This window comes from Globicephala melas, chromosome 1 (genome assembly GCF_963455315.2).
Source record: "Globicephala melas chromosome 1, mGloMel1.2, whole genome shotgun sequence".
Lineage (NCBI taxonomy): Eukaryota > Metazoa > Chordata > Mammalia > Artiodactyla > Delphinidae > Globicephala > Globicephala melas.
Window position 1 is genome coordinate 144516989 of NC_083314.1, and position 23376 is coordinate 144540364.

At 36.8% G+C, this 23376-nt stretch overlaps 1 protein-coding gene across 2 annotated transcripts in view; it reads right to left on the reverse strand.

Moving 5' to 3' along the window:
• Nucleotides 1-23376, reverse strand: part of ZFYVE9 (zinc finger FYVE-type containing 9) — a 133565-nt gene that overhangs the window by 49713 nt on the left and 60476 nt on the right. For both annotated transcript variants that reach the window (XM_030870124.2, XM_030870120.2), the window contains 3 exons: nucleotides 22145-22265; nucleotides 17873-17995; nucleotides 15913-16068 (listed from right to left, as the gene is read on the reverse strand). In XM_030870124.2, coding sequence (XP_030725984.1) covers nucleotides 15913-16068; nucleotides 17873-17995; nucleotides 22145-22265 — 400 coding nt within the window. The remainder of the gene's footprint in view (nucleotides 1-15912; nucleotides 16069-17872; nucleotides 17996-22144; nucleotides 22266-23376) is intronic.

Below are 23376 nucleotides of genomic sequence, written 5' to 3' on the forward strand. Positions count from 1 at the left end.
AAAAATTATACAAAAGAGCAGTTAAGAGATATTGAAGACTGATTTCAGAGGCCCCAACATCAAAAAAAGGTTTCCAAAAATAGACAACATTGGGAATAAAAGAGTAGTAACATTGAAAGAGATAATAATTAAGAATTTTCCAAAGTAAAGAAAGAAATGTTTTCAGATCAAAAGTACACTTTTAGTACTCAGTAGTAAAAATAAAAATAAATCCACATATGTGTATACATAATAGACCCATGGAATAGAGTCCAGAAAGAAACCTATGCATATAAGGTAAAATAACATTCAAAAACAGGACCAAGGTAATTCAATGGCAAAAGTATAGTCTTTAACAAATGGCCCTGGAACAACTGAATATCTATCTATAAGCAGGAAAAAATCAAAAACAAAATGCACAAAAAAATTCCCAAAACAAAACTTCGAGAACAAAACTTCAAGCCTTACCTCATTCCCTGTACAAAAATTAACTCCAAATTAATCATAGATCTATATGTAAAAGCTGTAACTATACAACTTCCAGAAAAATACAGGTGAAAATTTTTGTGACCTTGGGTTAAGGCAGATTTTTTAGGAAACTGAAGATAAACTATAAAAGAAAAACTGATAAATTGGACTTCTATCAAATATTAAAGCTTCTACTCTTTAAAAGATAGTTAAGAAAATGAAAAACATAAGTCATAGACTGGAACATAATATCTGCAAAGCGCACTATCTGATAAAAGACTTGTATCCAAAATTTATGAAGTACCAATAACTCATTAAGAAAACAACCCAATTTTTAAATGGGCAAAAAAGAGCTACAGATGGCAAATAAGCATATGAAAAGACACTCAATATCATTAGTTATTAAGGAAATGCATATTAAAACCACAAAGAGATACCACTAAACACTCATTAGAAAGGCTTTTTTTTTTTTTTAAAGGAGTATCAAGTGGTGGCAAGGATCCAGAACAATTGGAACTTTTCATACATTGCAGGTGAATGGATAAACAAATTGTGGTACAGACATCCATTCAACCATATGGATGAATCTCAAAAGCACTGCGTTAAGTGAAATAAGCCAAACATAACAGTGAGATTCCATTTATACAACCTTCTGGAAAATGCAAAACTAGAGGGACAGAAATCAAATCAATAGTTGCCAGGGACAGAGGGTAAGGGGAGGGGATTAAATACAAAGGGACATGAGGCAAGGTTTAGAGATGATGAAAACATTATATATCTTGATATTGGCGGCTGTTACCTGACTGTATCTGTTTGTCTAGACTCACTGAACTGAATATGTATATTTATATACAGTAATATATGTCTGAAAAGGCACATATTATGAGATATATATTACATGTCATAAACCTAACAGAAACTCACAGAGAACTTTAATAGTGGACTTACAGATAATCAAGGATAAAGAGAAAATCCTAAAAGCCAAAGAGAAAAGACAAATAACTACCTGTTAAAAAAGAAAAAAAAAGTAGACTGCAGGAGATGCCAGAAGACAAGGAAGTAATACCTTCAAAGTACTTGCTAAGGGGAGGTTAAAGGAAGAAATGAAGGAATGAGAGAAAGAAGGAAGAGAGGAAGGGAAAAAAATCTGTTAACCTAGAATTTTGTAGTCAACTAATTATTCAAGAGTGATAGCAAAATATTTCAAACATACAAGGACTAATGGAGTTTAACAACCATAGGCCCTCACCAAGAGAACTAATGAAAAGATGTATTTCAATAAGAAAAGCAAGTCCTAATGGAAATATGGGATACTAAAATAGCAGATATAGAGAAAATATAGTGGCAAACTTAATAATTTTGATTGAATTGAATACTGATTTTTATACTGATATTAAAAACTGAATATAACTGAATTAAGTAAAAACAATTATTTTTTCTTTTACAAAAGGTAAAACCAACCACAACAATAGTAAGAATGGTAAAGATATTAAACGAGTGAAGTATGCTTAGGTCTGTGTCACGTTTGGGAGGACAGAAACGCTCTGAGGCAGAATTCTGTCTGCTTCCTGGTGTACATTCCCTCCCCTTGCGTGGGGAAAACACCTATGAATATGATGGGCGTCATTCCCATGATTAGGTTACTAATTAAGAAACTTTGAGTTCATCAACAGGGAGATTATCAGACTGGGCCTGACATAAGGTCTTTAAATCTAGGTCTAGAGGTCAGAGAACCAAAGCAGAGACACACTCCTGATGACCTGAAAGAAAGGAAACATCCATGTTGTAAACTATCTACGGAGCCATGAGGCAAGGAACTGCAGACAGCCTCTAGGAGCCGAGAGTACTCCCCAACCAACAGCTAAAAGAAAGCAGGGATTTGTAAGAAAGTGAATTCTGCCAACAACCTGAGGACCTTGGGCTCCAAATGAGAAGGCCAGCATGGCTGACACCTTGAGGCACCCTGAGCCGAAGATTCAGCTAAGCTGTGCCTGGACTCCTTACCTATGGAAACTATGAGATAATAATTTGTGTTGTTTCAAGCCACTAAGTTTGTGGCTTAGAAATATAGTAATAGAAAGCTAATACATACTGAATAACAACTCTGTCAGAAAAAGGTCATAGTTGAGTGTTTATGTTGAAAATATTAAAGGAATCCCAAAGAAAATGCTAACATAATAGAAACATGAGTAAAAGACATAAACAGGGACATATTTGTCACAGAATACAAAATGTACACGGCTTATAAATATATGAACATAATAGTTAGTGAAATGCAGTTCGAAATGAGACACCGTTTTATATCCACCAGACTGGCAAAAATTAAAACTCTCATAATATCAAATGTTGGCAACTCTTATACACTGAAAATGGGGACAGATAGATAAAAACTGGAAAACCTCTCTGGGAAATAATTTAACATCATCTAATAAAGTTGAAGAAATCCATACTTTATAAACTTATAAGTATACATGTACAAAAAAATTTAAAGAACATATCTGAAAAACAGTAAACTAGTAAGAAGAGCAAACTGTTCATCATAAAGAGAATAAACTGTGGTAAATTTATGTAGTTCATATAAAACAGTAGCCTGAAAATGAATGAACTAGAGGCATGAATGAATGACAGAAACATATGGTAGAGTGAAAAAAACAAAGCACATAAAATGTGTACAGTGTGATCACATATGTATAAAGTTCACAAACATACGAAGTAATATATTATAATCCTTAGAGATGCAAACATTTGTGATAAAATTATTTTTAAAAAGCAAGAAAATGGGGCTTCCATGGTGGCGCAGTGGTTGAGAGTCCGCCTGCTGATGCAGGGGACGCAGGTTTGTGCCCCGGTCCGGGAGGATCCCACATGCCGCGGAGCAGCTGTGCCCATGAGCCATGGCCGCTGAGCCTGCGCGTCCAGAGCCTGTGCTCCGCAACGGGAGAGGCCACAGCAGTGAGAGGCCCGCATACCGTAAAAAAAAAAAAAAGCAAGAAAAGTATAACACAAGATTAAAGACAATGGTTACCCTAGGGGTTGAGGATGGGAAGTCTGGAAGGAAGATATAATCAGGAAAGAAAAAGGAAAGTTTCAGTGGATTAGTCATTTTTATCTCCCAAATTGGGTATTTTGTTTGTGGGTGGTTATTTAGTTATTAGGCTTTATAACTTGAACAATTACTAATATATATGCTTATACACTTTTCTACATACCAAATAGTTTTTAAAGATAATTAAATGCATTCAGAAGAAGAAATTGCTTCTATCTGGGAAGATCATCAGGGGAGAACTCATGGAGAAAGTGGTCATTGATACGACTTAAGAGAACTGATAGGATATAGATAGTTGGGGTTTCGGGAAATAGCATGGTGTGTGGGGGGGCATCAGGATCACAGGTAAAAAAGGAAGAAATCATCAAAGTATACAACAAACCAAGAACTGTTTAGTTTGGCTTCACTGTATGGGGAGACTACTAGTGGGAAATGAGACTGGAAATATAGGATCAGATTATGTAGAGCACTGAATATCAGAGTACACAGTTTATTCTAAAGGCAACACAAAGCCAATAAAGGTTTTTGAGTAGGAGAGGGAAATAACCAGAGATTAACTCCAAAAAAATAATCTGATAGATAACAATTCATTCAAATTCATGTTCTGAATGTCTGTTTGCAAAACATGAGAGTAAAACACAGAGGAGGAGACCTTCAAGATGCAGGAGTAAGATGTGGAGATCACCTTCCTCCCCACAAATACATCAAAAATACATCTACATATGGAACAACTCCTACAGAACACCTACTGAACACTGGAAAAAAACCTCAGACTTCCCAAAAGGCAACAAAATCCCCACGTACCTGGATAGGGCAAAAGAAAAAAGAATAAATAGAGACAAAAGAATAGGGATGGGACCTAAACCTCTGGGAGGGAGCTGTGAAGGAGGAAAAGTTTCCACACACTAGGAAGTCCCTTCACTGGCAGGGATGCCGGGTGGGCGGGGGGGAAGCTTTAGAGCCATGGAGGAGAGTGTAGCAATAGGGGTGCAGAGGGCAAAGCGGAGAGATTCCCACACAGAGGATCGGTGCCAACCAGCACTCAGCAGCCTGAGACTGCTTGTCTCTCACCCACCAGAGCGGGTAGGGGCTGGAAGCTGAGGCTTGGGCTTTGGAGATCAGACCGCAGGGAGAGGACTGGTGCTGGCTCTGTGAAGACATCCTGAAGGGGGGCTAGTGTGCCACAGCTAGCTGGGAGGGAGGCCGGGAAAAAGTCTTCACCTGCTGGAGAGGCCAAAGACCACTGTTTCGGGGTGTGCAAGCAGAGGGGCTTCCTGCTCCATATGCCCACAGATGGCAGAGCACCACCTAAGTGAGCTTCAGAGATGGGCATGAGCCACGGCTATCATTTCAGACCCCAGAGACGGGCATGGACTGCTAACGCTGCCTCTGCTGCCACCAAGAATCCTGTGTGTAACTGCAGGTCACTTCCCACACCCCTCCCGGGAGCCTGTGCAGCACACCACTGCCACAGTCCTGTGATCCAGGGACAACTTCCCTGGGAGAACACATGGTGCACTTCACGCTGTTGCAAGGTCATGCCAGCCTCTGCTGCCGCAGGCTCGTCCCACATTCCAACTATAACTACCATACCCCCCCCCTCCCCAGCCTGAGTGAGCAAGAGAGCCCTAATCAGCCACTGCTTTAACCCCCTCCTGTCTGGGTGGGGAACAGATGCCTGAGGGTGGCCTACGTGCAGAGACAGGGTCAAAACCAAAGCTGAACCCCAGGAGCTGTGTGAACACGGAAGAGTAAGGGAACTTTCTCCGTGCAGCCTCAGGACCAGTGGATTAAATCCCCACAATCAACTTGATAAACCCTGCAGCTGTGGAACACCTGAATAGACAATGAATGTTCCCAAAATTGAGGTGGTGGACTTTGGGAGCAACTGCTGACTTGGGATTTGCTTTCTGCATCTGACTTGTTTTTGGTTTTATGTTTATCTTAGTTTGGTTTTTAGTGCTTGTTATCATTGGTGGGTTTGTTTATTGGTTTGTTTCCTTTTTTTTTTTTTCCTTTTTTCTCCTTTTGTGAGTGTGCATGTGTATGTTACTTTCTATGATTTTGTCTGTTTTGTTTTGCTTTTAACATTTGTTTTGGGGTTTTATCTGTTCATTTTCTTTTCTTCCTTTTCTTCCAAGCCATGTGGCTGGCAGGGTCTTGGTGCTCTGGGCAGATGTTGGGCCTGAGCCTCCAAGGTGGGAGAGCTGAGTCCAGGACACTGGACCACCAGAGACCTCCCGGCCTGAAGTAATATCAATTGGCAAGAGCTCTCCCAGAGATCTCCATCTCAACACTAAGACAGAGCTCCACCCAATGGCCAGCAAGCTCCAGTGCTGGATGCCCCATGTCAAACAACTAGCAAGACAGGAATACAACACCACCCATTAGCAGAGAGGCTGCCTAAAGTCATACTAAGTTCACAGATGCCCCAAAACACACCACCGGATGCAGCCCTGCCCACCAGAAGGACAAGATCCACCCTACCCACCAGAACACAGGCACCAGTCCCCCTCACCAGGAAGCCTACACAAGCCACTGAACCAACCTCACACACTGGGGGAAGACACCAAAAATAACAGGAACTATGAACCTGCAGCCTGCAAAAAGGAGACCCCAAACACAGTAAGTTAAACATAATGAGAAGACAGAGAAATACGCAGCAGATGAAAGAGCAAGGTAAAAACCCACCAGACCAAACAAATGAAAAGGAAATAGGGAGTCTACCTGAAAAAGAATTCAGAGTAATGATAGTAAAGATGATCCAAAATCTAGGAAACAGAATGGAGAAAATACAAGAAATGTTTAACAAGTACCTAGAAGAAATAAAGAGCAAAGAAACGATGATAAATAACAATAAATGAAATTAAAACCACTCTAGAAGGATTCAATAGCAGAATCACTGAGGCAAAAGAACAGATAAGTGATCTGGAAGATAGAATAGTGGAGATAACTGCTGCAGAGCAGAATAAAGAAAACAGAATGAAAAGAATTGAGGACAGTCTCAGAGACCTCTGGGACAACATTAAAAGCACCAACATTTGAATTATAGAGGTCCCAGAAAAAGAAGAGAAAGGGTCTGAGAAAATATTTCAAGGATTATATTTAAAAACTTCCCTAATATGAGAAAGGAAATAATCAAGTCCAAGAAGTGCAGAGAGTCCCATACAGGATAAATCCAAGGAGAAACACACCAAGACACATATTAATCAAACTATCAAAAATTAAATACAAAGAAAAAATATTAAAAGCAGCAAGGGAAAAGCAACAAATAACACACAAGGGAATCCCCATAAGGTTAACAGCTGATCTTTCAGCAGAAACTCTGCAAGCCAGAAGGGAGTGGCAGGACATATTTAAAGTGATGAAAGGGAAAAACCTACAACCAAGATCACTCTACCCAGCAAGGATCTCATTCAGCTTCGATGGAAAAATTAAAACCTTTACAAACAAGCAAAAGCTAACAGAATTCAGCACGACCAAACCACCTTTACAACAAATGCTAAAGGAATTTCTCTAGGCAGGAAACACAATAGAAGGAAAAGACCTACAATAACAAACCCAAAACAATTAAGAAAATGGTAATAGGAACATAAATATTGATAATTACCTTAAATGTAAATGGATTAAATGCTCCAACCAAAAGACACAGACTGGCTGAATGGACACAAAAACAAGACCCATATATATGCTGTCTACAAGAGACCCACTTCAGACCTAGGGACACATACAGACTGAAAGTGAGGGGACGGAAAAAGATATTCCATGCAAATGGAAATCAAAAAAAAGTTGGAGTAGTAATACTCATATCAGACAAAATGGACTTTAAAATAAAGACTATTACAAGAGACAAAGAAGGACACTACATAATGATCAAGGGATCAATCCAAGAAGAAGGTATAACAATTGTAAATATTTATGCACCCAACATAGGAGCACCTCAATACATAAGGCAAATGCTAACAGCCATAAAGGGGGAAATCGACAGTAACACAATCATAGTAGGGGACTTTAACACCCCACTTTCACCAATGGACAGACCATCCAAAATGAAAATATATAAGGAAACACAAGCTGTAAATGACACATTAGACCAGATGCAATTAATTGATATTTATAGGACATTCCATCCAAAACCAACAGAATACACCTTCTTCTCATGTGCACATGGAACATTCTCCAGGATAGATAATATCTTGGGACACAAATCAAGCCTCAGTAAATTTAAGAAAACTGAAATCGTATCAAGTATCTTTTCCGACCACAATGTTATGAGACTAGATATCAATTACAAGAAAAAAACTGTAAAAAATACAAACAAATGGAGGCTAAACAATATGCTATTAAATAACCCAGAGATGAGTGAAGAAATAAAAGAGAAAATCAAAAAATACCTAGAAACAAATGACAATGAAAACACGACGACCCAAAACCTATGGGATGCAGCAAAAGCAGTTCTAAGAGGGAAGTTTATAGCAATACAATCCTATCTCAAGAAACAAGGAACATCTCAAATAAACAACCTAACTTTACACCTAAAGCAATTAGAGAAAGAAGAACAAAAACACCCCAAAGTTAGCAGAAGGAAAGAAATCATAAAGATCAGATTAGAAATAAATGAAGAAGGAATGAAGGCACAACAGCAAAGGTCAATAACACTAAAAGCTGGTTCTTTGAGAAGATAAACAAAATTGATAAAACTTTAGCCAGTCTCATCAAGAAAAAATGGGAGAATACTCAAATCATCAGAATTAGAATTGAAAAAGGAGAAGTAACAACTGGCACTGCAGAAATACAAAGGATCATGAGAGATTACTACAAGCAACCATATGCCAATAAAATGGACAACCTGGAAGAAATGGACAGATTCTTAGAAAAGTACAATCTTCCAAGACTGAACCAGTAAGAAACAGAAAATATGAACAGACCAATCACAAGCACTGAAATTGAAACTGTGATTAAAAATCTTCCAGCAAACAAAAGCCCAGGACCAGATGGCTTCACAGGCGAATTCTATCAAACATTTAGAGAAGAGCTAACACCTATCCTTCTCAAACTCTTCCAAAATATAGCAGAGGGAGGAACACTCCCAAACTCATTCTACAGGGCCACCATCACCCTGATATGAAAACCACACAAAGATGTCACAAAAAAAGAAAACTACAGGGCTTCCCTGGTGGTGCAGTGGTTGAGAGTCCGCCTGCCAATGCAAGGGACCCGGGTTCGTGCCCCGGTCCGGGAGGATCCCACAGGCTGCGGAGCGGCTGGGCCCATGAGCCATGGCTGCTGAGCCTGTGCTTCTGGAGCCTGTGCTCTGCAACGGGAGGGGCCACAGCAGTGAGAGGCCCACGTACTGCAAAAAAAAAAAAAAAGAAAAAAGAAAACTACAGGCCAATGTCACTGATGAACATAGATGCAAAAATCGTCAACAAAATACTAGCAAATAGAATCCAATAGCACATAAAAAGGATCATACACCATGATCAAGTGGGGTTTATCCCAGGAATGCAAGGATTCTTCAATATATGCAAATCAATCAATGTGATACACGATATCAACAAACTGAAGGATAAAAACCATACAATAATCTCAATAGACGCAGAAAGCTTTTGACAAAATTCAACACCCATTTATGATAAAAACTTTCCAGAAAGTGGGCAGGGAGGGAACCTACCTCAACATAATAAAGGCCATATATGACAAACCCACAGCCAACATCATTCTCAATGGTGGAAAACTGAAACCATCTCCTCTAAGATTAGGAACAAGGCAAGGCTGCCCACTCTCACCGCTTTTATTCAACATAGTTTTGGAATTTTTAGCCACGGCAATCATAGAAGAAAAAGAAATAAAAGGAATCCAAATCAGAAAAGAAGACGTAAAACTGTCACTGCTTGCAGATGACATGATACTATACGTAGAGAATCCTAAAGATGCTACCAGAAAGCTACTAGAGCTAATCAATGAATTTGGTAAAGCAGCAGGAGACAAAATTAATGCACAGAAATCTTTTGCATTCCCATACACTAATTACAAACTATCTGAAAGAAATTAAGGAAACACTCCCATTTACCACTGCAACTAAAAGAGTAAAATACCTAGGAATAAACCTACCTAAGGAGACAAAAGACCTGTATGCAGAAAACCATAAGACAATGATGAAAGAAATTAAAGACGACACAAACAGAGGGAGAAATGTACCGTGTTCTTGGACTAGAAGAATCAACATTGTGAAAATGATTATACTACCAAAGGCATTTTTCACAGAACTAGAACAAAAAATTTTACAATTTGTATGGAAACACAAAAGACCCCGAATAGCCAAAGCAATCTTGAGAAAGAAAAACAGACCTGGAGGAATCAGGCTCCCTGACTTCAGACTATACTACAAAGCTACAGTAATCAAGACTATATAGTACTGGCACAAAAACAGAAATATAGATCAATGGAACAGGATAGAAGGCTCAGTGATAAACCCACACACATATGGTCACCTTATCTTTGATAAAGGAGGCAAGATTATACAATGGAGAAAAGACAGCCTCTTCAATAAGTGGTGCTGAGAAAACTGGACAGCTTCATGTAAAAGAATGAAACTAGAACACTTCCTAACACCATACACAAAAATAAACTCAAAATGGATTAAAGACCTAAATGTAAGGCCAAACACTATAAAACTCTTCGATGAAAACATTGGCAGAACACTCTATGATATACATCACAGCAAGGTCCTTTTTGACCCACTTCCTACAGAAATGGAAATAAAACCAAAAATAAACAAATAGGACCTAATGAAACTTAAAAGCTTTTGCACAGCAAAGGAAACCATAAAGAAGACGAAAAGATAACCCTCAGTACAGGAGAAAATATTTGCAAACGAAGCACCTGACAAAGGATTAATCTCCAAAATATACAAGTAGCTCACACAGCTCAATATCAAAAAAATAAACAACCCAATCCAAATATGGGTGTAAAACCTAAATAGATATTTCTCCAAAGAAGATATACAGATTGCCAACAAACACATGAAAGGATGCTCAACATCACTAATCATTAAAGAAATGCAAATCAAAACCACAATGAGGTATCACCTCACACCAGTCAGAATGGCCATCATCAAAAAATCTACAAACAATAAATGCTGGAGAGGGTGTGGAAAAAAGGGAAACTTCTTGCATGGTTGGTGGGAATGCAAATTGATACAGTCACTATGGAGAACAGTATGGAGGTTCCTTAAAAAACTAAAAATAGAACTACCATATGACCCAGCAATCCCACAACTGGGCATATACCCTGAGAAAGCCATAATTCAAAAAGAGACATGTACCACAATGTTCATTGCAGCACTATTCACAATAGCCAGGACATGGAAGTAACCTAAGTGTCCATCGACAGAAGAATGGATAAAGAACATGTGGCACATATACACAATGGAATATTACTCAGCCATAAAAAGAAACGAAATTGAGTTATTTGTAGTGAGATGGATGGAACTAGAGTCTGTCATACAGAGTGAAGTAAGTCAGAAAGAGTAAAACAAATACTGTGTGCTAACACATATATATGGAATCTAAAAAAAAATGATTCTAATGAACCCAGGGGCAGGACTGGAATAAATATGCAGACGTAGAGAATGGACTTCAGGACACAGGGGATGGTGGGGAGAGTGTAAGCTGGGATGAAGTGAGAGAGTGGCATGGACATATACACACTACTAAATGATGTAAAATAGATAGCTAGTAGGAAGCAGCTGCATCACACAGGGAGATCAGCTCAGTGTTTTGTGATCACCTAAAGGGGTGGGATAGGGAGGGTGGGAGGGAGGCACAAGAGGGAGGGGATATGGGGATATATGTATAGGTATAGCTGATTCACTTTGTTTTACAGCAGAAACTAACAGAACATTGTAAAGCAATTATACTCCAGTAAAGATGTTAAAAAAATAAAAAACAGAGTAAGGGAGGGGAGAAGGGGAGAAATAATATACGATCTAGAACCTCCCATGGCACTACATTACCCAGAAGGCACCCTGAAACTCTCAGAATGTTATTTTTCACAAAATACCATTTTCCCCCTCACTGTGGAAAGCATAAGCAATGACATGTAACAAAAAAATTTTATATATACTAAATGAGAAACATACATAGACATAGATATATATACATACACACATATTATTATTAATACATGTAGTTTAGATTAAAAATCTGTAAAAATATTATAAAGAGAGTTCATGGATGTTCATACAAAAATCACAGTGAAATAATATACTAAGCTTCTACCCTGATTATCTACACATGGGATTCTTAATAAAATACGCATAGCACATATGTATTATCCATATCTGTTTTTTAAAAACTGCTATACTATTAATATACACACATAGGCAACTGATATAATTCATAGACTACTTTAGTCCTAATTCTGTCACCAACTAGGTCTGTGATTTGAGCAAGCCATTTAACACTTCTAGATCTCACTTTCTTCATCTGAAAAATGAAGCATTATACTAGATAATGTAAGTTCCCTACTAGCTCCAATATTTTGTAAGCTGTGAAATGATTCCTTTTCAAGGAGAGAGACAGAGACAGAGCCTTACAGCTCACTCATTACTTAAAATACTATTTACTTAGATATGTTTATATATGCCCTCACCTCATAGATAACATTTAATACAGCTTAGATGTATTACAGTCTGACCTTAGTCTTACTTAGTCTTACTATCAGTTGCAAGTGATTTTTGTTGTAATATTTTTGCATTTCAATATGCTAGTTCAAAATGCACTCTATTGATATATAAGGATACTTTTAAAAGATGAGTAACCATTTATGGTAAACATATATTTTAATGACTCATGTAATGATTCACATCCTTTCCTTGTTGGTATTTCTTGGAGTTCCATTCATAGATCTAGTCTCTTCACACTGGCCTATCCCATTCACAGCCATAGTTTAAAACTATCACAAAAATGCTGGTCTTCCACATCTGTATTTTAGCCCAGATCTACCTCCTGAAGGCTCTATTTATGTATTCATCTTTCATTTACATATTACCATCTGTTGCCATTATTTGAAATCCAACACACTGAACGAAGAACTCATCTCCCACTCCTCTGCCAAATCTGCTCTTCTTCCTCTATTCACTGCCTCAATGAATAAGAACGAAGTCCACTCAGGTGCTCAAGCCAGAAATCTAAAGCCAACTTTGACTTGTCCTCTCTCACTCCTCACATCCAATTAGTTATGAAATCTTATTGAACTGAGGCATCACTCTTTTATATCTCTTCAATACTCTTTATTCCCACTGCCATTATTGGTAATATCCTAATTTCTTACTGGATCCTGACAATAGCTTTTTTAAAAATAACAAATGTTGGCAAGGATATGGAGAAAAGGGAACCCTAGTATACTGTTTGTGGGAATGTAAATTGGTGCAGCCACTATGGAACAGTATGGAGGTTTCTCAAAAAATTAAAAATAGAACTACCATATGATCCTTCAATTCCACTTCTGGGTATTCATCTGAAGGAAATGAAAACACTAACTAGGAAAGATATCCACACCCCCACGTTCACTGCAGTATTATTTTTAACAGCCAAGACATGGAAGTAACTTAAGTGTTGACAGATGAATGTAAAGAAAGCATGGTATGTACATTCAATGGAATATTATTGTCATTAAAAAGAAGGAAATCCTGTCATTTTCCACAACACATATATACCTTGAGGGCATCATGCTAAGTGAAATAAGTTAGAGAAAGATAAATACTGTATGATCTCACTTATATGTAGAATCTAAGCAAACAAACATACACTGAACTCATAGATACAGGGAACAGACTGGTGATTACCAGAGGTGAGGGTTTAAGGGCAAGTGAAATGCGTGAAGGCAGTCCAAAGGTACAAACTTCCAGTTAATAAGATAAATAAGTACTGAGGATGTAGGTACAGCATGGTGGCTATAGTTAACAGTAATGTACTATATATTTGAAAGTTGCTAAGAGAGTAGACCTTAAAAGTTTTCATCACAAAGAAAAAAAAATTTGTAACTATGTGTGATGATGGATGTTAACTAGACTTATTGATCATTTCACAATGTATACATATATCGAATCATTATAGTGTACACCTGAAACTAATATAATGTATGTGTCAATTATATCAATAAAAATTTTAAGTCAATTTTATTGAGGTATTATTTACACGGAATAATACCTACATATTTTAATTATACAGTTCAATGAGTTTTGAAAAATGTAAACACCCATGTAACCACTATTCCAATCACTATACAGAACATTTATATCAACCCAGAGAGTTCCCAGGGCCCGTCTACAATCAATTCTAGTGCTTGCACCCACACCTCACCCCAGACACACAATGATCTAATTTCCATCACCACAGATTCATTTTGCCTATTCCAGAGAATCACATAAATGTAACCACATAATATGTACTTTTTTGTGTCTGGCTTCTTTTGTTCAGTATTACTGTCTGTGAACTTCATCCATGTTACTGCATGTATCAGCAGTTTGTTTATCTTTCATTGTTATGCCGTATTCTAGTGCTCATCCACTTTAAGTTTGTTTATCCACTGTAATTGCTTCTTATCTGCTCTACCTGCTACCAGACACACAGACTTTGATCCATTTTCATACTGCTTCTAGAGTCATCTTTCTAAAACGCAAATCTGGTTATGTCATTCATTTCTTTCAATGGCTCCTCACTGCCTGCAGAATAAAGGACAAACTCCTAATCAAGACATTCATGAACCTCCCATGCCCTAGTCCCTGATGCCCTCTCAAAACCCATATAGGGCTTCCCTGGTGGCAGAGTGGTTGAGAGTCCGCCTGCCGATGCAGGGGACGCGGGTTCGTGCCCCGGTCTGGGAGGATCCCACATGCCGCGAAGCGGCTGGGCCTGTGAGCTATGGCCGCTGAGCCTGTGCGTCCGGAGCCTGTGCTCTGCAACGGGAGAGGCCACAACAGAGAGAGGCCCACGTATCTCAAAAAAAAAAAAAACAAAAACCATATAAACATGCAATCTGAATACATTCAAACTGAGGGGAAAAAAAAGAATGTTTCAAGTAATTTCTGGAATGAAATTTAGGCCTAGAGGCTCCAGATGACTTCAAATTAACCCCATACATTTTGGAACTGACACAAATACTGAACAGTAAATACTGAACTGTACTTCACAGGTATCATGTGGTCAATTTCTAACATAGCACCTTGCCTTTATGTAATATTTCACCTAAAATATCATAATTATGACATAAAGGCATAATCTTTTATGCATAAGCCATAACCACATTAAAGATGAAACTTTGTATCATGCTTTTGTACTTATTTCAAGAGCATTTTCCATAAAAATACTACTTTTAATAGCTAAAAAATATTCTAAAAAAGATGCATTCATCTAAAAAATATAACACACTTAAACTTTTTTCCTATAGCTGGGCATTTAGGTTGCCTCTAAACTTTTGTGTTAAAATTAAGTAATACTATAATAAACACTTTCATGTACAAAGTGTATTTTACATTTCAGATAATTTCTTTGGCATAGAATCCCACAAGGGGAATTACCTGCATTCAGAAAGTATGAATAATTTATTATTTTAATATATTTATTAAAACATTATCAAATAACATATGAAAATAATTGTAATACCTTGGCTACCCTCACCCCACCCCAGTCTTGCTTCTCAGGGATAATCTCATTTATTATTCACTTGCTTTAGTTCTTATACTACACTTTCCCTATTTATCAACTACAGACATTATTTTTTGACTTTTTATCATGATAAATGAGCACTTAGCTCAATTACACTACTTCTTACCTCCTCTATTAAACCTGCGGAAGGTTAACTTTGTAATGTCAAATAATACACTTAATTCTCTCTCAGCTTTTAATAGTATGTCTTTATATTAGTATCCTTAGTCTTTTCCAACTTCTAATAGCTATGCATTTACTTTTACATTGTTACAGGTAACAACATTTACAATTTATTTTGAAACCATAATAAAGTTGTCCATGCTAATGGTTTTTGAAACTTGAAAATTAAATGAATATTTACATTATGATTATATAAATATTGTTAACTGAAGTAGTAAGTTATCATTATGCTTCCTTCTACCGGATACCAATACTATATCCCCTAGGCCACTCAAAGGAAAATATTCTTACATCATGGTCAATGGATTATCTTACAACTCTGATTCTAGCCATTATAAAATAGTAACAACGTTTCACATAAAGTATTAAAAGTTATAACTTCCAAAAACCATGCCAAGTTCTAACTTGCCAATACTACCAAAGTCCAATGCCAGGTTTCCAAATTTAAGACTATTATTTTGCATCTGAGTCCAAAATTTTTTATCATCTGTAAAGGGTACAGACTAAGTCAGAAAGTATCCCCACCTGCCAGAGCATCCCGATAAAGCTGCACAAAATGGTTAAAGATATCCTTCGGCAAGCATTTTTCATCCGGTAGACACTGTAGAAGAATGACTATCTCAGACTGACCCACTGCATGCATTCCCTTGGTTGTGAAACACCAGCACTTCCTGTTCACATCTGTAGATGAAATAAAAAGAAATGAAGACATTCTTTTCAATCCTTACCCTTAAGAAATGCACAGACATCTTTGTTATAATACACCAAAGAATAAAATAGATCACACTGAGTCTGTATAATTCTGCTGTGAACTGTCACTGCACTGAGCCAAAGGACTATTGCAGAAAATAAGCATACCAATGCCTCTTGCTCTAAGCAAACACTTAGAAAAACAACTGGAAGGGAAGTAAAAGAAGTAATAGTGAAAGAAAGTGCACTAAAAACTTTTAACTTCTATTATAAAAAGGTGTATTAAAAGAAACAACATTCCATTAACAATGAAATAAATTATACCAAACTATGCATCCTCAGCTATAATGATTAAAGGATATATTCCCCCACCTATGTGTGTGTGTGTATAATTAAATCACTTTACTAAGGGAAATAATTAAAACTAGAAACAAGAAAAACAATAAAAGCAATTATTATAGCCTTGGATTCAGGCTATGGCCTAAAGAAAATATATTTTGATATATACTTATTAAATTTAACCTGTGACTAAAAGAGTCTAGCTATTTAAATTATAGTTTTCCTGGGAGAAAATTCTAGATAATCAGCAACAGGACTTTACTTGACTTCATCTGGTAAAAAGCAGTGAAACAGATGGCTTTTCTGGACTAATTACTTCTACTTCTTCACTTTAAGGCTATGTAGAATCACAACAGCACAAGCTATACGTAGTTCAAAAATAATGTTCAATCCTTGATATTTTTATTATTTGTATGCCAACACAACAAGATCCCCAATGGAACTGAAAAAGGGTTCAAATAAAATTATGGATATCATGTAAATCAACACTAATAAAAGATTCCTTTCTTTCATTCTGTGAATTGTTTCTTTATATACCTAAACAAGAGGTGCCAATCCAACTATATTAAGATGGTGCACACTTAAGGAACTCTAGGTTAGCTATTTTCTAAGCATAACTTATAAACTAGATACGGTAAATTGAAATTTCCAGCAAATTATTTTAAAATATGATCCTAGAAGGAAAGGTGGCAAGCATTAGCAGCTGGCCAAACATACAAGGGTGTGATTAGCAAACAAACCAGAAACCTGCATTTCATTTATACAGAACCTCTGAAGAATTTAGTATATTGGTGTTTCTGGTTTCCAAGGACAACTTAAAAGAAATACATAATAGGAACTGGAGGACTGTTCCCCAATGCTTCCTTCCTCTCTCCAAAACTCTGCCTATTAACATTCATCCAGTGCAAATGCATTCTCTATTTTCCAATACCATACTGGATTCAAGATTCTAGGTTACTATCCTCTCTCTTATTCTGATACCTAAGAAGCTAGCGCCAAGAACTGAGAAGTTTCTTCTGAATCCTAAATTGTGATGTACTGAAGTTTTACTATGTGTTAGTTAACACTTCTCCCAAATAAGGTTTTGCACCATGATTAAGGTTTCTGGGATTTAAACCTAGCATGTAAATTGACCCCCCTGGATAATTTATCCACCTCCAGTTATTCTGGTGGTGAGCTGTGACTTAGCATACCCATCTCAGGAAGAACTTAACTCAGATGAGTTCAAGTTTCGTTTGGCTTTCCTCCATGGAGAATTCACCTATCTCACCCTTTGACTAAAAGCAAGTCTCAATCAGTCCAACAGTTGTCCTTGGGGATATATAATTTTATACAAACCAACTTCTTCCGTACCCAGTTTTCATTAAGATGTGGCTCTACATAAAAATACTTGCGTGTAATGAATTTAATGACTCAGTATCTCATTTTAATTTAAAAAAACAAATTTCCAACTTACAATTTACAATTTTAACCATTGACAACAAATTTGCATTTAAAACAAATACAAGTGGGTCAGGGCCACCATCCTCCAATTGCTGCATTACTGAAATCTGTGATGGTTTCTCTTCTACAGCATAGTCTGTAAGGGGAGAAAACAATGTAAGCCATTGGTTAAAGAGACAAATCAAGACAGAAATCTGTTGGAGGAATGGCCTTATTATTCACAGGAAAGAGATAAGCAATTGATTTGTACACAGGTTTCACAGGGTGAACACAGGTTTATATCTGCTATCCGAGTGGCATATTAATAGTGCCCCTTTCACTCTTAAAAGTGCTCTAGTCCAGTTTGGATGATAACATGGTTATCCTATTTATAGACTTCTCCACGCAATGGTTTAGGCCACAGTCTAAAAACAACCCTTTGATTTAACAAAAATCCTCCAACTATCATAATAAGAATTTCACATATTACATGTTCTAAGACCAACATTTAAAATAATCCATGATATACAAGTAAGTGATAATACACTAGTTACCTCTAGAAAGGATGTCTAGGGGTTGAAGCAGAGGGGAATCCTACTTTTTACTCTATATGCTTTTGTACTGTTGAGATTTTTTACCATTAAAAAAAATCAAACTTTAAAAAATGCACCCAGACAATAAAAGTATCATAAGCGACTGGTTTTATGAAACAATTCCTCTAAGTATAAGTCAAGAAGAGTTCAGTACAAAATAACACCAGTTCCCACTGACCAATAGAAACCAAAATGTATTTTGGAAATGTATCAATGAAAATATTTACTGAAAAAAGAAATACTAAGTGACTTTCAAAAATTTTTTTTAATTTTTTCCACTGGAATACAAAATAGCAAAATTCTGGTTAAGACATAGTAATATGATTTAAGAAAGTGAATATACAATAGATAACTAATTGCTGCTTCTTGGTAGGAGAGGTTTTGACAATTAGATTTAATGGATGTGACTTTTAATGAAAATGGAACCCTGAAATCTTATTTTAACAGCAGAGTAGGCCAATTTAATTTCTTATTAATTTAAGATTTATTAAAATAACCCAAATTTGAAACCTAAGTAGCAAATTTACTTACAAAAGAATATTTTTAGAGGGTCCTAGTAAAGGAGCAAAGGCATTATACAATCAAAAGAAGGCTTAACTTTATGTGAAAGTTCATTGTTGAACTATCTGAGGCGCAAGCTGCATTTGATAGTATGATCATTCAGCCAACACTACTGAGAGCCTAATATAGGCCCAGCACCATGCTAGGAGCAGAAGACACAAACATGAATTCAGACTGAAGGAATTCATGGTCTATAGAGAATAAAGAATCAGACCTATAAATATCTAAATTACAATGAAAAATGTGTTAATATAGTAACAGTCTATAAGAATTTCTATTTGAACAGAAATGAGGATGTAAAACACTACTACAAAGACAGCCGAGGTAGGATTCAGAGAAGTTTTCCATTAATATGGATTTTGAAAGGTTGAGGAGTTATTCAAGGAGTCTAGCATATAGAAGGGCATTCTACTCTAGACAGAGGAAAGAAAGATTAAAAAAATATTAATTACATGCCTACTTTGTACCAATTTTCTTGCTATGTACTTTCAGGTATGACATCTGATTTATTATTCATAATGACTCTTAATTAGCTATAGTTACCTAATTTTTAAAAAAAAATCTAGGAAAAATATTCAGAGAGGATAAATGACTTGCCCACTGGATCATACAGCTGGAATGGACTGTTACCAGATTAAAACTCAGGCTGGTCCAGCTCTGAAATCCATTCTCTTCCCACAATTCCACAGCATAAGAAAAAGCATGGAAGTATGAAATGTGAATATTCAGAAAACAGTAAATAACCTGTAGCATGCCTGTAAAGTACCGGGGTGTTGGCTGGAAATAAAATTAGATAAGTTGAGATAAGGTTACAAGGAACACTGTATGCCATGGTAAGCAATTTATACGGAAGGCACTGGGAACCCATTGGATTTTCTAAGCAAGAACAATCTATGATAATACCTACGTTTAAAAAGATAACTGGGCCTAATCAAACTTACAAGCTTTTGCACTGCAAAGGAAACTATAAACAAAACAAAAAGAAAACCTACGGACTGGGAGAAAATATTTGCAAATGATGCGACTGACAAGGGCTTAATTTCCAAAATATACAAACAGCTCATAACAGCTTAATATCAAAAAGATAACCTAATCAAAAATGGGCAGAAGACCTAAGGAGACATTTCTCCAAAGACATACAGATGGCCAACAGGCACATGAAAAGATGCTCAACATTACTAGTTATTAGAGAAATGCAAACCAAAACCACAATGAGGTACCACCTCACACCAGTCAGAATGGCCATCATTAAAAGTCTATGAATAACAAATGTTGGAGAGGGTGTGGAAAAAAGGGAACCCTCCTACACTGTTGGTGGGAATGTAAACTGGTGAAGCCACTATGAAGAACAGTATGGAGGTTCCTCAAAAAACTAAAAAAAGAGTTGCCATGTGATCCAGCAATCCCACTCCTGGGCATATATCCAGGCAAAACTATAATTTGAAAAGATACATGCACCCCTATGTTCATAGTAGCACTATTTACAATAGCCAAGACATGGAAACAACCTAAGTGTCCATCGATAGACAAATGGATAAAGAAGATGTGGTATGTGTGTGTGTGTGTATACACACACACACACACACACACACACACAAATGGAATATTACTAAGCCATAAAAAAGAATGAAATAATGTTATTTGCAGCTACATGGGTGGACCTAAAGATTATCACACTAAGCCAAGTAAGTCAGAAAGAGAAAGACAAATACTGTATGATATCACTTATATGTGGAATCTAAAATATGACACAAATGAACTTATCTATGAAACAGAAACAGACTCACAGACATAGAAAACAGACTTGTAGTTGCCAGGGGGGAGGAGAGTGCAGGGGAGGGTTGGATTGGGAGTTTGGGACTAGCAGATGCAAACTATTGATATTATATATAGAATGGATAAAAGACAGGTCCTATTGTATAGCACAGGGAACTATGTTCAATATCCTGGAACAAACCATGATGGAAAATAGTATCAAAAAGGATATATATATATGTATAACTGAATCACTTTGCTGTACACCAGAAATTAACACAACATTGTAAATCAACTATACTTCAAAAAGAAAGAGAACTGGCACCAATATGTAAGAGTAAATAAAGGAGAGAAAGACTGAAGGCAGGGAGACCAGGTAAAAGACGAGGACAAAACTGAGGAGATATTATTGATAAACCGTCTCGACAAAACTGAGGAGAGATTATTGATAAACCATCTCAACAAAACTGAGGAGAGATTATTGATAAATCATCTCCTGAAAATGTACTGACTGGATGCTGATCTGGATCTATCAACAAGAAACTTTTGCATAAAGATAAGCATTCTTTTTTTTTTTTTTTTAATTTACTTTTTTGCTGCATTGGGTCTTCATTGTTGCGCCCGGGCTTTCTCTAGTTGCTGCGAGCGGGGGCTACTCTTTGTTGTGGTGCGCCGGCTTCTCATTGCGATGGCTTCTCTTGTTGCAGAGCATGGGCTCTAGGCACGTGGGCTTCAGCAGCTGTGGCTCACGGTCTCTAGAGCGCAGGCTCAGTAGTTGCGGTGCATGGGCTTAGTTGCTCTGCGGCATGTGGGATCTTCCCGGACCAGGGCTCGAACCCATGTCCCCTGCATTGGCAGGTGGATTCTTAACCACTGCGCCACCAGGGAAGCCCAAGGTAAGCATTCTTTTGACTGATTAGTAACTTTGCGTCTTACCAGGACTCACTAAAAATATTTTTTAACAGAAAATTACTACTTAAGTTCAGAGCTCTCCACTTATTATATACACATTTCTGAATGTGCATTGTACTTCAAAACAAGAAGTTAAATTAATGTACTGACTGTATCATATGGGCTAATCCTAGAACTATAAGCAACTCTTCAGAGTATTATGTGCTTTGGAATATGAAGAACTGCCAATAAGCTACATTTATACACAGTGGGAATTAAAAATAATATTACATCCTTCCAACATAGGAAATGATAATATAAAAACATAAATATCTTCTCTAAAACAATCAGTAACAGCACCAATGCTTTTCATGGCACTGAGTAGTCACCTTCTTTGTTGGAGAAGAGAAAGGTGATTATCACTTGAATTCTATCTCCTTCCCTTAATTAGAAGGCAACATTTGGCATATATAACCATCCCCGTTTAAACATTTAAGTCCACATACCTCCTTTTACACCAGTGGAGATGAGAATGGGAGGAAGGCCATCTTCAGGAATAAGGTTCATTGCACTGCCAACAGGACTTCCAACCTGAGTTATACTTCCAGAGAATAGAGAAATATCCGTCTAGGAAAAGCAAATAAGCAAAGAGAGCATTACACACAGTTGAAGACTTCTGCAGAACAAACTCAAGACTACAAATGGGAATTTAAGTGAAAATTTCATATTCATACTTTTTGAAAGAGAGCACAAGATACTCATTAACCTGTGGTTTCCCAAGGACTGGGCTTATACTATGAAAATGTTTATAATTGTATAGTTTCTCCTTTTGGCATCATCAAATCATAGTAATGAGAGAAAAGATCTTGTAACCTGGGTTAAAGCTTCCTTTACCAAGGTTTCTTTTGCCATAAAAGAAAAATATTTTTTAAACTTGCAGTGGCAACAGAAAAAAACTTCCAATATTATCTCGTAATTTCTGAACCTTGAGAATTGGGGTGACCGTTGTACAACAATGTGAATGTAATTAAAAATGATTAAAATGGTAAATTTTATTTTATGTCTTTTTTACCACAATAAAAATAATTAACTTTGATGAAGGAGTTTTCATTTACTTTGTCATGAAATTAAACTTCAAGTTCATTTTTCTTTGCATTAATATGAAGATCACATTAACTACACTTAATAAAGTATAATGTTGCAAAATACATTGAGTGGGGTTAAATCCACTTAACAATTTAATAGAATATGCTCAAAGATCTATTAAAATGATGCTCTATATTCTTCTTAAGCAAGAAATAGAAGTTTTAAGCACTATTTACAATAGCCAAGGCATGGAAGCAACCTAAGCATCCACTGACAGATGAATGGGTAAAGAAGATGTGGTACGTACACACACACACACACACACACACACACACACACACACAGGAATATTACTCAGCCATAAAAAAGAAGGAAATAATGCCATGTGTAGCAACATGGATGGACCTAGAGATTATCATACTAAATGAAGTAAGCCAGAAAGAGAAAGACAAATATATCACTTATATGTGGAATCTAAAAAAAAATGATACAAATGAACTTACTTACAAACAGACTCACAGACTTAGAAAACAAACTTATGTCTACCAAAGGGGAAGGGTGGGGGGGGGTGATAAATTAGGAGCTTGGAATTAACAGATACACACCAGTTTACATAAAATAGATAAACAACAAGGTCCTACAGTATAGTACA